This window comes from Epinephelus fuscoguttatus, linkage group LG19 (genome assembly GCF_011397635.1).
Source record: "Epinephelus fuscoguttatus linkage group LG19, E.fuscoguttatus.final_Chr_v1".
NCBI classification, from domain to species: Eukaryota; Metazoa; Chordata; class Actinopteri; order Perciformes; family Serranidae; genus Epinephelus; species Epinephelus fuscoguttatus.
Genome location: NC_064770.1, coordinates 14,835,399 through 14,852,622, shown reverse-complemented (window position 1 = coordinate 14,852,622; position 17,224 = coordinate 14,835,399). Strand labels below are relative to the sequence as shown.

Genomic DNA, 17,224 nt, shown 5'->3' with positions numbered 1-17,224 from the left:
GAACTCTTTAGGGAGTGGAAAGACAAATCGCTTATCCCCGCTTCACCAGAATTTCCTGGATGTATTCTGACCAGACAAGAGATAACAAACTCACCCCAGAGACGGAGGCCTCTTGGAGAAACTACATACATGCATGACCTTTAGTGCATCATGAGACACAAGCAGGAATGTAGAGAAATGTGGGAAAAAATGTTTTTTTCTTCAGCATGGAAACTCTGTCATAATAACAAGGCTGTAGGCAAGAAAAAGGGAGCCACTGCCCCAGAATGGGTAGAATAGGTACAGCAACAAACACCTTGCTTCTCTGGCGGTCTGTAAAATCAAATATCCAGACCTCTCATCTGGTTTGCCCTCATTACAGGCCGTCCTGCTGCCTCCTGCGCACAACAGTCAGTCATTAGCTTATTACAGACAATGCAATTTCCATCCAAAGACTCCATAAGCTATTTAACCACATTAAAGTCAAAGAAGTGATTTTTCAAGCTGACATTCATAATCTTGTAACACAGGAGATTTCTTAGCGTTGCGCCACTCTTGTGTGCCTGTAGGAAATCCTTGATCTCTTGGAGCAGGGATGAATCATGCTGGAATTATCATCTCGATGATAGATGGTTGTGTAATTAGGAGATAACTTTTGAGATTACTTTTTTTTGTGATTAATCAGTTATGTAGCAGAGAGGAGAATTTCAAAGTTGAAATTTCTGAACATTCTGCAAAAATCTGCAATGTTGTGAAAAATAACTGGAAAAGGATAAGCTAAACAATAAACAGTAAGGTTGACAGTAACCATGTTCCATTGGCACGGGGTCACAAAAAGTTACCCTGCCGCTGGTAAGCAAATGATGATGGACCTGCACTTGTATAGTGCCTGTCTGATTTGCTAACCATTCAGAGTGCTTTCATTCACCCATTTACATACTGGTGGTTGAGGCTGATGAAACAGCCACCGGTAGCAAGCTGGGATGCAGTATCTTTGACATGCAGACTGGAGGAGCCAGGGATCAAGCTCTTCCTCTGAGCCACAGCCGCCCCCTATGCCCACCAACTTTTATCAAGCCTATTTTGAGAATGAGATCATAAAGGTTAAATAAATACAAATCCACACACTGAAATCCAACATTACAGTTCCACAAACTTCCTGATTCATTTTCTGCTTTTAGTCCAACCATTTATGAAAAACAGCAAACAGTGCTCGTCGCTGGCTAGCCAGGGCTCAAGACACACTATCTCATCGTCCCAGTGATGAGAGAAAATGTGTTTGGGGTGAACAGAGATTTTTCCCAAGACAAAAGGGATTTTTTTTATTAGGGATGTTTAACTACAGTTTAGCAACTGACAAACTGAACTGAGCTTCTGAATCTTCGTGATGTCATCACTGGGAGGAGAGCTAGTTAACTGTTAGCTGTCAGAAGCCAGTGGGCGGCGTGTTGGCTGATGGAGCCAACAGCTAACCAAGCTAATAGAGCTGACAGCTAACAGAGCTAAACACAGCAGGATTGAGAGTCTCTCTTCAGATGAACATGGCCTGCAGTTTATTGTGACAACACAACAAGTTTACAGTAAATAAACACAACGTTACTCAGCTGAGCAAAGTTTGGAGATAACGTTAAAAGTTCCCTGAGTTTGGAGTGACACGACACTTTACATCAGTGTTTACATTTTACCAAATTTCTGTGAGAGATTCAAGTAAATAACCAGATACATTTACCCCATTCTTTGCTGAAGTACCCTGGCAAAGTACTTGTACTTTGATAACAAAATGTGCATGTATCTGTAGCTAAACAATAGGAAACAGCTGTTAACTCAAATATAACCTGTATTATTAAAAAAAAATTACTATCCTGTGTCTTTTAGTGCCACATTTTCTATAGAACGAACAAAAGTAATTTAATTTTTTATTTCCACAACATTTTAATGATGATTACATTATGCCACTAACAACCAGGCTATAAATGATAATAATAATAATAAAGTAAAGAAATGACAAAACTGAGAACTAAGAGACTGTGAGAGAATATACAACATGTTCACAAAGATATTTTCATTATTTTAATGTCTTTTATTGATTGCAGTGCACAGTTAAGAAAGGCTGTGTTGAGTGGAATTGCCTCCTTTGTAGGCTACTGTTTTCAAATTTTCCATTTGCCAGTCAAAAATGTACTTTGATAATCAAATTTAGGTGCCTGGTGGCCGACAACAGTCAGAGTGTGTGAGGTGGCATATTCAGATCGCTGGCAGTTGACAAACGTGTGCATAGTTCTGGGCTAGTGCGTGTGTGTGTGTGTGTGTGTGTGTGTGTGTGTGTGTGTGTGTGTGTGTGTGTGTGTGTGTGTGTGTGTGTGTGTGTGTGTGTGAGAGCTGGTCTTGACAGGAAGTCTGATAGGCATGCTTCGGGGTGGCAGGCAGTAATGGAGGAGGGGAAGGCAATAAGCTACAGAGGGAAGTAAAATAGATGCACTTCCTCTTACGAGCCCATGTGACATCATCACAAGACAGATGAACAAAGATCCCACTGTCGCCCAAACAGCACGCAATAAATACATCCTCTTCGTCTTCCTCCTCCTCCATCGTCGTTCCTACGACCACCTCTTTCAGCAGTGATGATGATGATGCTCTGCGTCTTGTGTAATGCAGGTTACAGGATCATCCATGAGGTGAACTACAAGACAGACGGGACGTGGCTCAGTCATGCCTCTATCTCTGTCCAACATCTCGAAATGACGGGGGTTCCCCTGAGAGTACAGCAAACTTCCTGTCAGGCGTTGTGTTAGTTTTGCAGTAGGTGTTTTTTATATATTTGTAAGGAAGGACACAGGCAGAATAACAACAGATAAAATGTAAGTGACTCTTCCTGTCATTGTCAACTGTACTTTAATTCTCCTACTCTAACAAGACCCTCAGGTCAGGATAAACACTTGTTTCCACACACACTCTGATTCAGACCTGTTGCCTGTAAGTAACACTAAATAACAGTGTTGCATATGACCTGGCAGAAGTGCCCGAGTGTTGAGAGCTGTCATTGGCAGACCACACAGGCCTTAAGTGAGGCGGACTTTTTGTCCACTGTACTATTAGAAGAATGACTCAGAGCCGGCAAAGTGTTTGTGAAACATGTATTTGCTCCTTCTCTCTAAGCGAGTCTCTCTGAGTGTGACTGCATGTAAGCAACCAGTGAAAACACATGATGCAAGAGGATCCAAAGTGTATAATGTTTTTTGAGCTGGTGAGAGGCTGAGGAATAAAAATAACTCAGTGTCTGGAAATAGATTATCATAAGGTGACAGCTTTGTGCACTTCAAGCCCAGCGTGTTGTTTTCCTAAACAAGAGGGGTCAACCAAAAACACGTTTTGTTAGGAAGGGCCAAAAGTGCAGCGTCACTTTAAAAATACAGATGTAAATTGGTGAAGTCCACTGAAATTTATTCAAATCTTTCCCTTATTCACCATCAGATATGCCCCATACTGGTATGGTCAATTTTAAAGGAGTCCCTTAAACTCTCACCTCAAGATATGTGAATGAAAATGGTTCTTTGGGTACCCACCAGTCTCCCATAAACCTGAGAAGGCATGTTTCCAGTAAATGAAGAATGAAGAACAAGTACAGATACGTAACACATTGAAACAGGATTGTTGTGGAGCTCAAAATGTTAACTGTATTGTTAACTATATTTTTTTGGTTTTAAAGTATCACTCCAAGATTTCCAGTGACCCCACTGGCTGAAAATGAATCATCAACTCTTATGATAAACAAAAGATGCCAAATATAGCTTCTCACACGTGAGTATTTGCAGTGTGTCTCTGTTCAGTGGCGTTGTAAAACAAATTACCTTTGTGTTAGACTGCTTTGGGTCATGACCCTGGACTTTTTTTAGTGTTTGCTGACGTTCTTTAGACTGTCTCATGATCTCTATGTGGCATAACTTTAAATCTTTTTACATTATATGTGACAGTTTTATGCATTTTCAACAGCATTTTCCTCTCATTAGCTCATCTGATGAGGCTTGACTAAAAAGCCTCTGTTTCCAGGAGCTCTGGGACCTCTTAACCACCTGATGAAATAATTTTGTAGGCTTTCTCCAGCTGTGGGCCCTTAAATTGTCATCACCTTCCACCTCGCTTGCGATGGATGTGACTGGCGAATGGCTTCACGGGGAGGTGTGATGGAAGAGGCAAGCCTGAGGGGGGCAGTAATGGGGGTCACGTGATTGAGGAACAGCTGATCCTGGTGCATTCCATGGCTGCTTAGCATTAGCGCCTGGTGCCCTCGTGCCTGTTTGAACTATTACCGACCTGCATGTCTTATAAGCACTCACACAACCAAAACACCCAACTGACAAATGATGTCAGAGCAAAAAACACTGAGCACAAACCCGCACAGCTCACTTAGAGGGGCACATGCATAATTTACACATCCTGCCATGGCTGTAATGGACACAAGAGACCCTCCATCCCAACATATTACCAATGAATGCCTTAATAGCCCGAATGAAGTGGATTGCTGTTGATTGTGTGTAATATACTGAAGCAAATAAACACATTTTTATGTTTTTTGTCTGTGTGTCTGTTTGCATCAGGACATGTCGAGAAACCTCAGAGTATTTTCTGAGCACTCAGGTAGTGAGACGTAATTTCCTGCATATCTGTCACAAAGATTTCTTTGTGGTTGAAAGCGATACAAGGTCTTTGCACATGCCACTATCTATTCAGCAGTTCCACAAACAAGATTTGATCTGTGGGAGAGAGTCACTTGAAGGGTATGTGCACAAACCAGCAACACAAAAATACAATGACCTTTTTTTGTTACCTCAAGGCTGGATTACTGTAACTCTCTATTATCAGGTAGCTCTAGTAAGTCCTTAAAAACTCTCCAGCTAATTCAGAATGCAGCAGCACGTGTACTAACAGGAACTAAGAAACGCGATCATATCTCTCCTGTTTTAGCTTCTCTGCACTGGCTCCCTGTAAAATCCAGAATTGAATTTAAAATCCTACTGTTAACTTATAAAGCTCTAAATGGTCAAGCTCCGTCATATCTTAGAGAGCTCATAGTGCCATATTATCCCACCAGAACACTGCGCTCTGAGAACGCAGGGTTACTCGTGGTCCCTAAAGTCTCCAAAAGCAGATCAGGAGCCAGAGCCTTCAGCTATCAGGCTCCTCTCCTGTGGAATCACCTTCCTGTTACGGTCCGGGAGGCAGACACCGTCTTCACATTTAAGACTAGACTTAAGACTTTCCTCTTTGATAAAGCCTATAGTTAGGGCTGGCTCAGGCTTGCCCTGTACCAGCCCCTAGTTAGGCTGACTTAGGCCTAGTCTGCCGGAGGACCCCCCTATAATACACCGGGCACCTTCTCTCTCTCTCTCTCTCTCTCTCTCTCTCTCTCTCTCTCTCTCTCTCTCTCTCTCTCGTATCCTATTACTACATCTAGCTAACCCGGCCATTCTGGATGTCACTAACTCAGCTTCTTCTCCGGAGCCTTTGTGCTCCACTGTCTCTCAGATTAACTCATATCACAGCGGTGCCTGGACAGCGTGACGTGTGTGGTTGTGCTGCTGTCGTGGTCCTGCCAGATGCCTCCTGCTGCTGCTGCTATCATTAGTCATTAGTCATACTTCTACTGTTATTATACACATATGACTATTGTCACACTTGTATACTGCCAGGTATTAATACATACTTTCAACATATTGTACCGCAGTAACCAGAACTATAACTATAATATTATTACTTTCATTAATGTTGTTGTAAGCTACTGTCATTACCTGCATCTCTCTCTCTCTCTCTCTCTCTTTCTCTCTCTGTGTCTCATTGTGTCATATGGATTACTGTTAATTTATCATGTTGATCTGTTCTGTACGACATCTATTGCACGTCTGTCCGTCCTGGAAGAGGGATCCCTCCTCAGTTGCTCTTCCTGAGGTTTCTACCGTTTTTTTTCCCCGTTAAAGGGTTTTTTTTGGGGAGTTTTTACTTATCCCCTGTGAGAGTCTTAAGGACAGAGGGATGTCGTATGCTGTAAAGCCCTGTGAGGCAAATTGTGATTTGTGATATTGGGCTTTATAAATAAAATTGAATTGAATTGAAAACAGGAAGAACTTCTTTTTTTTTTAATGTGAAAAATTGACTGTTCATTTGACTGCAACACCACAACACCACAGGTTCCCAACGTACCTTTTTTTAACACTAATGTACAATAGGGAATGGGTGCAGTGACGTCACTATGGACGTCGCCGCCATGTTGATGGCTACGGGCAGCTTCACGAACGTAAACAAACGCAGTAGTTGAGTCGCATCGAGTGGAGAAAGCAAGGAGAAAGATGTTAAAATGCCGTGAGGTAAAAGGTACGTGAGCTCTACCTAGTCATCAGAGAAGGATAACACTTCATTATGTATCAATCCATAAAGGAAACCAAACATTAACCTTAACCCTTGAGTAATGTGTATATGTGACATATAAATGACATTTATATATACAGAAAAGTATAATATCTGAATATTAGTTTATATTGCTTTACTAGACTTTGAAGCACAGTTAAAAGCACGCATGTGTACATGCTACAACCTATGCACTAACAGTTACTAAGCTAGGTAGAGCTCACGTACCTTTGACCGAATGACGGTATTCACATTGTTTGCCGGCTTAAAAATCTGAAGCTCCTGCACCCATCCATTTGTGAACTGCACATGAGACTCTAATGATTTATAACTTAGGAACTGCTCCGAAGTGTAGGCACTCACACCGCACACAAGGTAGGCAAAGATGTCTGTTGTACAGAATTGCGGCAGTAGCTCCTCGTCACTGCTCCACTCTTTATTTGGAATTTCGTATGGGTCCAAACCATTTATAGCGTTCATTTTCTCCATATACAGGTCCCTGGCTTCGTGGTCTAATGTATCCCGGTAAATTCCCTTTCCTTTCTGGCATTTTAACATCTTTCTCCTCGCTTTCTCCACTCGATGCGACTCAACTACTGCGTTTGTTTACGTTCGCGAAGCTGCCCGTAGCCATCAAAATAGCGGCGACGTCCGTGGTGACATCACTGCGCCCATTCCCTATACTCTGGATGTCCCCAGATGATATTTAAAGGAATACTCCACCCACAAAATGACCATTTGTATATCATTTAGTTATGCCGTGTTGATTTACTAATCTACTGGAGACCATGTTTAACAACAGCAAAACTACAGTGGTGGAAAAAAGTTTTCGGACACCCTTAAAATTTTACACAATCTCAAATATTATCATGAAATATTTGTGGAAAAATCTTTTTTTGTGTTTCAAAAGGTGTGGTTGCATTAGACAGATACAAACAAATACAAATTATATTTTTTTGTTTATTGTTTACAAGAAAAACTAACAAAACTAAATTCTTGACAGTTTCAATATGTCAGTTCTCAACATTGTCGGTATCAAAGTCAACAAATAACAGAGAATGTGTTCAAAACTGAACAAAAAATAAATAAACCATCACATCATCAAATTAATATTTAGTAGTCCTGCCATTGGCACGTAGTAGAGCTCTAATCCTGGCTGGCATGTTCCCCACGAGCCTTTCACACTGTTGAGGGGTAATCTTGTCCCATTCTTCTTGAATTACTGCTTTTAATTCTTCTAAATTCTTTGGTTTATGCTTTGAACAGACCTTTTGATAATCCACCACAGATTTTCAATGGGGCTCATGTCCGGGGATTGAGCTGGCCACTCTAAGACCTGGATACTGTGCTCCTGCAGCCAAGTTCTACTGGCCTTGGATGTGTGGCAAGGGGCATCATCTTGTTGAAACATCCAGTTTTTACCTCGACGGAACAGTGCACGCGCAGAAGGGAGCATGTGGGTTTCGAGAATGGTACAATACTTGGTAGAGTTCAATGTGCCATCACAGACAGTGAGATGACCAACACCAGCAGCACTCATGCGTCCCCAAACCATGATACTGCCTCCACCATGCTTGACAGTAGGTACTGTACATGCTGGAGATAATGCTTCGCCTGGCCTTCTGCGTACCCTCACATTAGTAGGAGGAAGATAAAGCTGGAAACTGGACTCATCTGACCACAAAATCTTCTTCCAATTCCTGGCTGTCCAGTTCTTGTGTGCCTGGGCCCAGCGACGCCGGGCTAACCTCCGTCTCTCATTGATCAGGGGCTTCTTGATAGCCTTGTAGGACCTTAAGCCATGATCTAAAAGTCGGCCACATACAGTGCGGGTGGAACACTGGACACCAGTTTGGTTTGACCACTGCTGCTGAAGCTCCTGTGATGTCATTCGGCGGTTTTGCCTGCACATGCGGATCAGGATGCGGTCATTTCTTGCTGAAGAAACCCTTGGACACCCAGATCTTGGTTTGTCTTCCAAGCTGTTGGTTCGTCTGTATTTCTGCAGAGTGTATCCAACTGCTGAAGGACTGCATCTGCACTTCCTGGCTATCTGGCGGCAGCTGTACCCTTCCTGGCTGAGAATCTTTATCTTCAGGCGTGTTTCCTGCGTTAGGTTCCTTGTTTTAGCCATTTTTGTGTCTCAAGAACTTTCAAATGTGCTGGCTTTATGTAGACACGAAGCTTGGCAACAAAAATTGTGTCTTTTAATAAAAAGAACGACCTTCATCACTGGTACCAAAATGACCCAATACTCAAAATTTCTTATGTATTTTTATGGAACCAATCAATTTTAAGTTTTTAATGGCTTTTTTAGGATTTATTTAGTATTTTGGCTGTGACTGTACTAAAAGAAATTGCACTTGAAGACCCAAGAGTGATTCTTAATGCAATATTTCACAAATGCATGGGGTGTCCGAAAACTTTTTTCCACCACTGTATATCAAAACATCCATTTACAAACTCTCACACAACTTGTGCATTACAATCCAAGTCACATTTATCTAGCCATATGTTCAGTACTTCCCAAACACGTGCATTTTTGCTAAAACTAAAGTCAGACTCCAACACTGGCTGATAAAACATACCACCACAGCCCCCATGTAAGGTCCACAGTAAAGACAATGACCAACAGGAAGAGTACATTACAAACAGACAGACACCCCGGTAGTGTTAGTATCAGATAGACACCACAGTGCGCCCTGATGCTTCAGCGTCAGGTGAGGGGGAGCCCAGTGTGCCTCTAGCACTGACAGCTGTAGTCACACTTTCATTTATTCATTTTCCATAACCGCTTATCCTGTTAGGAGGTCGACTGGAGCCTATCTCAGCTGGCACTGGGTGAGAAGCATTCACACCTACGGCCAATTTAGAGTCACCAGTTAACCTAACCTACATATCTTTGGACACTTTTGGAGTGTTGGAGGAAGCTGCAGTACCTTCCCCACCTCAGGGTTTGAAACCCTCCATCCAGGGTTCAAACCAGCAACCCTGACACTTTATAGTTTGTAATTAAAAACCTCAGTTACTCAATAATCTTTGCTCAGCATCAATTTTGTTGTGTGTTTAAAATGCTAAGTGTCCTCACTATGAGAGATGCTGAAATTCACCTGCTCTGTGCTGCAGGATGTGGGTCCACTGATGGTTAGCTGTGGCGGTGGGGGACTCACATGTTTGTGTTATGGTGCGGCTCCAGTGCTAAGGTTATTAGTGAAATGCATGTGTTTGGGAAGTACTGAGCACATGGCTGAATAAATGAGACTTGAACAAGTGTTGTGGGAGTTCGTAAAGAGATGTTTTGATATTGTTTCTGCTGTTAAATGTACCCCACAATCAATCAGTAAGTAAATATGTTAGCTGTTGTCAGTGGAGGCATGAGAGAAACACACAAGTGTTCCTTGTGAATTTAAAGTAACAAGACATGACTACCTGATATAGGCTACAAATGGTCATTTTGAAGGTGAAGTATTCCTTTAACCTTTGGATTTCTCATACCAGATGTAACCACTAGATGGCAACAAACCTTTAAAATTACACATTCAATTTACACTGTGTGTTTTGTATATCTCAAGATAATTTAAAGATTTCAGGGGATTTGTTTCATCGGTTAAAACCTCTGGACTTGGAGACATGAGTCACAGCAGGTCATCACTGTGTGCACACAGGACGTTATCAAACAGAAGGGCTTCCTTACCTCAGAAAGCAGGAAATAAAATGAGTCATAATTGGCTTGAAATCAGAGGGCTGAGGATAATTCTGTATGGTCTGTTGGAAACAAGCTCAAACATGTGACGAGCAGCATTTAAACTAAATTTAATATTGCAAATGAAAGGCAATATGTACTAAATTCAATTTGTGCAGCTTTTGTTTGATGTCCTTATAAGGCCACGGATTAACTACCAGCAACTGTGGTTTTGTCACTGAATGAAATTCATTTTTCACTTGTGAATATTTAAAAAACATTTCTCAAACAAGTGTGCACCAAGGTATTTGTACATTGTATTGTATTACATTTCAATCCTCTGTTTTAAACAAAGTGCCACAGTAGAGTCCAAACTTTTAAACAAGGCATGATTTTTGTTCTTTTAGTTTGAAATTGCAAATGCAATTTTTATGTTTTTAGTTTGACGACAGTCCTCACTTTTAAATGTTACCAGAGATTAAGCATGACCATTTTGAAAATGGTTGTCTGCAGTTCCAACTCAGGGTCCTTGTACTATACTTTCTCCTGTCACCCATGAGACATCAGCTAACTCAGTGACTCCCAACCTTTTTTATCAGAGTAAACTGATGACCACTAGCTAAGTTACATATTTTATGGATATTTTACACCATATTCAATGCATAACAATATAAGTACAGAATAGCTAAACTGTATTATTACCTAAATAGTGAACGCAAGTTGTGTAAAACTATTGATTTGGATGAATTTTAAGCATATTATTTCCTGTGAATTTTGCACCAGAGATGAGTTTTCCTGATGTTTTAGGAACTTTTATGTGATTCTCTGTATGTATTATGTGTATTTTTTAAATTTTTAACATTAACATTATGCTTATTCTAAAATACCTGCCTTTGTTTTTGTTTTTACAAATTCAAGTTTTCCTTTCCCTGACGCTTGGCCATTGTTCTATCAGCTCTTTGGCTGTTTCAACATGCCTACTTTCCTGATGCAGGATGAGGCTGTTTATGAGACAGTGAGGGCTCTGTCAATAAAGCTCATGTTCAGGTCTTTACCATTCCCTCATTTTGTGAGTTGAGATGTTTTTTTTTAAGTTTACATCTCTTTGGCTTTTAATAGCGTTTAATCTGTTTTTATTTTCATCTGATCACCCTGGGTTTTAATAACTTTTATTTCTATTCTTTGATAAATTGATGTTGGTTTGTATTTTACATGTCTTTATGCCTATGTGTATAAAACATGTTGCCTGTGAAGCACTTTGGTGCAAATGCTCTTTGCTTTTTAAGGTGCTATATAAATGAAATAAACTTGAAACTTGAAACTTGAAACTTGAAAAATGATCTAAACTTTATTTTTTTTCACAGAAATGAATGAAATGCTGAGTATAGAGATATGGGCCTACATACAGTATATTTTTAAATGTTTTCTTATACCCCTTAAAATCAGAAAGGCCTTGCGACCTCCCCATGATGCTTTGGGGACCCCTAGTTGGGGTCAGGACCCCCAGAGTGGGAACCAGTGACCCGAGTGGCTGTTGAGATTTCATGCAGAGCAGTGGTGGAAGTCATTATTTCAGAACAAGTAGAAATACTACAGTGTAAAATACTTTGTGAAAGTCCTGCAGTCAACATTTTTGTGGGGCAGTTATTTTCTCCCCTGGGATCAATAGTCTTACCTTTATCCATAATAATGCATCCTAATTTATATGTTGATTATTATCTGAATCTGAAAACTGACTATAGGTGTTGAATAAATGTGGAGCAGTAAAAAGTACAGTATTTCCCTCTGAGATGTAGTGAAGTACATCATTAGAGTACTTGAGTAAAAGTAGCCTCCTTAGTTAGTTTCCATCACAGATGCAGAGCACTTTTCAGACTTCTCGTCCATGTTGACTTAAAAGATAAATATAAAACTTAATTCTAGACTCTGGGAATAGTAGTCTGACACAAAAATCAGAGCTTGAGTTTTCAGTCACCAGCCACAGATACAAGAAAATAAAAGCAGACTTTGAGTTGTTTTGACAAAGTTACCAAAAATGTTGAGTGGTTGAAGTTTAACATGCAAAAACAACCTGCTTTTCTTTGGACTCCGTGTGCACTTGGCTGAGCTCCCTCTACAAGAAACACATTCTTTCACATAACTTTGCAGCCAGAGGGGACGGCAGGAGAGTACACGTGCAGCTGGGAATTCCAGAAAACACGTTCCTGAGCTGCTTTTTTAAAAATTTACTATATGTCTTTTTCCACTGGCTGACCCTTTGAATTGTCACAACCTGTCTGCCTCACTGTAACAGCACCGTCACAAAGCAGTTGTTTTTGGCCTGTGTGTTTATTTCTGAACAAGATACAAAACTGAGTGTGAGAAAATAGCCTTAGAGTTGCACCACATTCGACTTAAGATTTGATGATGACTAAATCTTAGCTGTAAGCTTCAATTTAATCAGTGAAGCTTTGATATTGCTTAATGGATGCAAAATGAACAATGGTCTGCAGATAATTTGGTCACTAACAGGGCTACAACTGTTATTTTACACTAAGAATGTATCAAATGACAACATGAAATGGGTCATAGTGATTAATTTAGAGAATTATCACCCGAATCTGCAGCTCCTCTCGGCTTCAAAGAGCTTTGTAGTGAGTTGCAGCTCACTGTTTAGCTGCCTAGCCCATAAATGTTTAATTTTCAGCCACTGCAGGTGGCCGTTATCAGCAAAAAACTCTGAAAACCAGCTGTACACTATCTGCTCTATCAGTAACTAGCTGGTGAACATAGTGGAGCATTTAGCAGCTTGAGAGCCTGTGAGCTCCCTCAGGAGTCTGTAGAGAGCCAACAGAGGGTGAATATTGGACTTGCATTCAACAGGTGAAATGAATGCTTATGATGCTTTTTCTCATCTTTATCAGCTATAAATTAACTACCACTAAATTAAATTATCTTCAAAAGGGGAAAAACTTCAGTTCATTAGACAAATAATGGAAACAGTAATGCACATCTGAACCCCGCTGTAGCGCCAACTGGAGACAAACGAAAAATTCATCAGGCTTAGAGAGGTTAGTCTGAAATTCATTCATATTTGGCTATTAGTTGTCTTGTGATCACCACAGGTGTTAGCCCCACTGATTTTATTCCTGCTGATCAGATATTTACTTCATGAGGAAAAAAGTACAGGAGATCATCAGTGTCTTTATGTACACTTTTATTGTCGGCACGTGACAGGTTGTAATGTCAGGCAGGATTGACAGAGCTGGATTACTTCTTGGTCTCCTCCTCCTTGGACAAGGTCTTGATGATCTCCTCCTTCTTGGCCTGGAGACGCTCCTCTCTGCGCTTGCGGGCCTCCTTTGTCTTGGAGCGACGAGCCTCGGCCTGATCACTGTGGGGCAGGCAGAGCGATATAACAAGTGTCTTTTAATACATTCTTAAACATCACCTGATTACAACGTCTTAAAAAGTAAATTCAATACTTGTGAATTGGTTTTAATTTATGTGGTAATGACTGTTCGGTTAGCTTTGGTTTTAGTGAACCAGGGAAATGCTAAACTTTAAAAATTAATTCTTCTATTTATCGCCATTTAAAGGTTTTTATAGTGTGTGCATCCCCAAAATGCTTCAGTTCACTAAGACAAAACTCAGTACAGAGTAAGAGGGATGACTATTCAAGTATTGTGATTACTGGATATATATATACACACAGCAGAGCCCATCGGTGAATGAAATCACTCTGACTGACAGATCAGCGCAGCACACGAGAAGAGAAACGGAGGTGAGAAATGTAAACATATAGCTTAAGTCGAGAGAGTGAGCTCGAAACAAATTTGTTAAATCAGGTAAGATTGTTTTTCTTTAGCCACTGAGCTCAAGCAAAAACATTTTGCTAGGATTTGTGTTCCTGTTCACTGGCACAGAGTAAATATGCTCCGTTTTTTTCAATGTTGGATTGTGTTAATGTGCTAACTAGCATCAAGATGGTCTTCCTTCCTTTTCCTTGACTTTTACAGACGTATGACATCTGCTGGTATGAAGGGGTATGTCCTCTCAAGCATGCACAGAACACACGCTTGTTGGCCATGTGTTTGGTGTGTTCATAAGCAACTTTTTGGCCAAGACACGCAACGTGAGGCGACGAAGCAGTGGATTCTCATCACCACTAGTGCTCCAACGTTGGTTTAGTGTGTCTGAGCCTTTATGGACCTATTTGCCTCAAAGAAAGGCATCTAATTCCAACACCTTCTCAGGAATAAATGCAGCTCAAACAGCCTTAATGTAAAGCTGAACAAAAGAGAACTGAAGTGCAGTTTGTGACTTACGCCAGGAGCTTCTTGCGAGCCTTGTCTGCCTTCAGTTTGTGAATGTGTTCCATAAGAATGCGCTTATTCTTAAACACATTACCCTTGGCCCTCAGGTAGAGGCTGTGGTACCTAAGGGACAGAAGCGGGGGGACAAATCATTACCAGAATACATTAAGTGCTTTCAATTCAGAGGTGCCACATCTTTGAAGCGTGCATGTGTGTAATACCAGCGTTGTCAACAAGCTTCACTGAGTTCAATTTATGATGACAGATATCTTCAGAGATCTGGTCACTGTATAATAAGCCATGTATCACAACTTGAAATAAACCAGTATCAAAAACAGTACAGCTTTCACAATGTGGGTCTGCCAAATGTCAGACCAAGTGTGTAAGATTTAAGGGGATATATTAGCAGAAATAGAATATGATCATTATGTTTCCTTAGTGTCTAACCACTGGAGGAAAACAATCTTTGTGTTTTCGATACATTAGAATGAGCCCTTTATGTCTACATAGGGAGCAGGTCCTCATCTATGGAAATGGCCATGTTGCAGCAACATGTTGCTACAGTAGCCCAGAATGGACAAATCAAACACTGACTCCAGATAGAGCCATTCACATTTTTGCATTGGCCACCATAATTAGCAGCCCCTGAAACTGCTTTACTGAGTGTTTGCACTCGTTTACGACACCTGATTCTTTTCTTAGAAGAAGAGGAGGAGGAGGAGGCCTCTGGGAATTTCACTCCCAGTAAAACCCCCTGAACAAAGTGGGAGAAGTTTCAGCAGGTTGCAATCTGCAATCCTCACTGCTAGACGCCATTAAACTCCACTAAATCTTATACACTGCACCTTTAAGTATATAAAACAATTAATTTCTTTTTTTATTAAAATATGGGTATAGCACATCGACAGAAGCACAAACAACTAGTGAAGATATCCTGAACCTACATGTGCCTGTCAATCTTCTTTGCCTCCCTATAGCGACGCAGCAGACGACGCAGAATCCTCATGCGGCGCATCCAGGACAACTTCTCTGGCATACGGGCGTTGGCTGTACCCTTTCTCTTACCTGGAAAACAGATTAATAAGGCATGTCAACTTTACTTCTTCATCCAGACTGTTACATACAATTCAATCACTACACAAGACTGGGTACTCAATATTTGAAAACACTGCACTGTTTATCCTGATTTTACATATCAATAGTGAACTGGATCAATTTAAAATCTGTCATAAGTTTACTCATTCATAAATGTTGTCTGCGCTGTAATGTAGCCATCATTACACAACAACTTTCCTCTAGGACGGCAAACTTGTCGGTTTGAACTTACCGACTCCCATGTGTCTTCCCTTGCGACGTGCCAGCGTGTTCTTGCGGCAACGGGCCCGGGAGTGGACCGTAACGGGTTTGCGAATGATAAGACCATCCTTCACAAGTTTACGGATCTGCTGGCCTGATGACAGAAGGAAGCAAGTAAGCTACAGGGATGCAACAGATTCATCAGACTGCAAAAGATAGACTCCCATAAACCGACAAAGAGAAATTATCATCAGTAATGTGGACACAGCTTTTACGACCCAATAACATTGAGAAATGACTAATTCCATGCATCTAATTCAATATCGCAAAGAAAATATTGTGTTTATTTGTGGCCCTGCTCTTTGTTTTGTCTTTTGTGGTTTGGCTTTATCTCTATTTTTTTCAACCTGGAGTAATTGCTCTTATGTGGTATATTTTTATTTTATTTTTTCAGTTAGTTTTATTTCATTTTTGTCCTTGTTTTATTGCTCTTATTTTGTTCTTTTTGGTGTCTTATCTGTATTTATTTACATCGATATTTTGCAAGAATATAAAAACATCACTACTGATATTGGCTATCAGCCAAACTGTTATTTTGAATAACAGTATTGGTCCAGAATTTCCAAAATTGATGCATTCCAAACAGAAACCCTGTGCTACAAACTAGGAATGTGGACTTTAATAGGCATGAGCATTTGTTTATAATGTAGAAATTTTAGACTCCGGCAAATTCACCATTATCAGGGTATATCATCTTGACTCTGCTGCTTCAATTCGCAACAGTAATTTTTAAACCCTCTCTCAGAGGACCCCAAGATTGAGCTTGAACAAATAGCCATTAACAGGTTTCTACCTTGACATCTCCTAATTGAATGAGCTTGTATGTAAACTCAACAGTCAACGTGTTTCTCAGCATCATTATTACTGACACGCTGATGCACGTATGCCAGAGATTTAAATATACATCTTCTCAGAGCTGCCACATCATTATCTCAGTAAATGGTTAAGATATAATGCCGACTGCTACACTTGTTGCACTACTCACGGGAGTTGGCGTTGGCGATCTCGTTGGTCTCGTTAGGGTCCAACCAGACCTTCTTCTTACCGCAGCGCAGGACGCTGGAGGCCAGCCTCTTCTGGAGCCTGAGCATGCTGCAGGACACACAAAACCCAGGTTAAACACCTTACAATTAAAGTAACAACTTATACTGGTGTATCAAACATAGTGCCACATTGCTGACACGTTTCATAGTGTTGTAACAATGCCTCAGTGGCTAAGTGGCCGTTAGCCGCACAGCTAACATTAGCTATACAGCCAGCCCAGTTGACAACATGGCTTCTCCGTGGGCTACATCGTGTTACACAAAGCCACGTAAAAATATGTGTTTCTGATTTGGGAATTAGATTTAACCTTTGTGTAACGGTAGAGTAGACACTCATGTGTCTTACTGACAAGATATGGGTTCAAGAAGTGTGCATTTAAACAGTAAAATGATGACTTTTATTGTGCCATCCGCGTTGGTCCTACCTCATGGCTGCTACTTCAATTGGAAAAGGAAGGCTAGAGAGACGG

General features: G+C 40.8%; 1 protein-coding gene across 1 annotated transcript; it reads right to left on the bottom strand.

Annotated features, from left to right (window-relative positions):
* Window positions 1–13,239: 13,239 nt before the first annotated feature.
* On the bottom strand, window positions 13,240–17,224 carry rpl19 (ribosomal protein L19). Its single transcript, XM_049562187.1, has 6 exons — window positions 17,180–17,224; window positions 16,697–16,803; window positions 15,683–15,805; window positions 15,300–15,420; window positions 14,368–14,478; window positions 13,240–13,433 (listed from the first exon to the last, which is right to left on the bottom strand). Exons 1-6 carry the CDS (start codon window positions 17,182–17,184, stop codon window positions 13,310–13,312), a joined length of 591 nt encoding a protein of 196 aa, XP_049418144.1. The 5' UTR covers window positions 17,185–17,224; the 3' UTR covers window positions 13,240–13,309.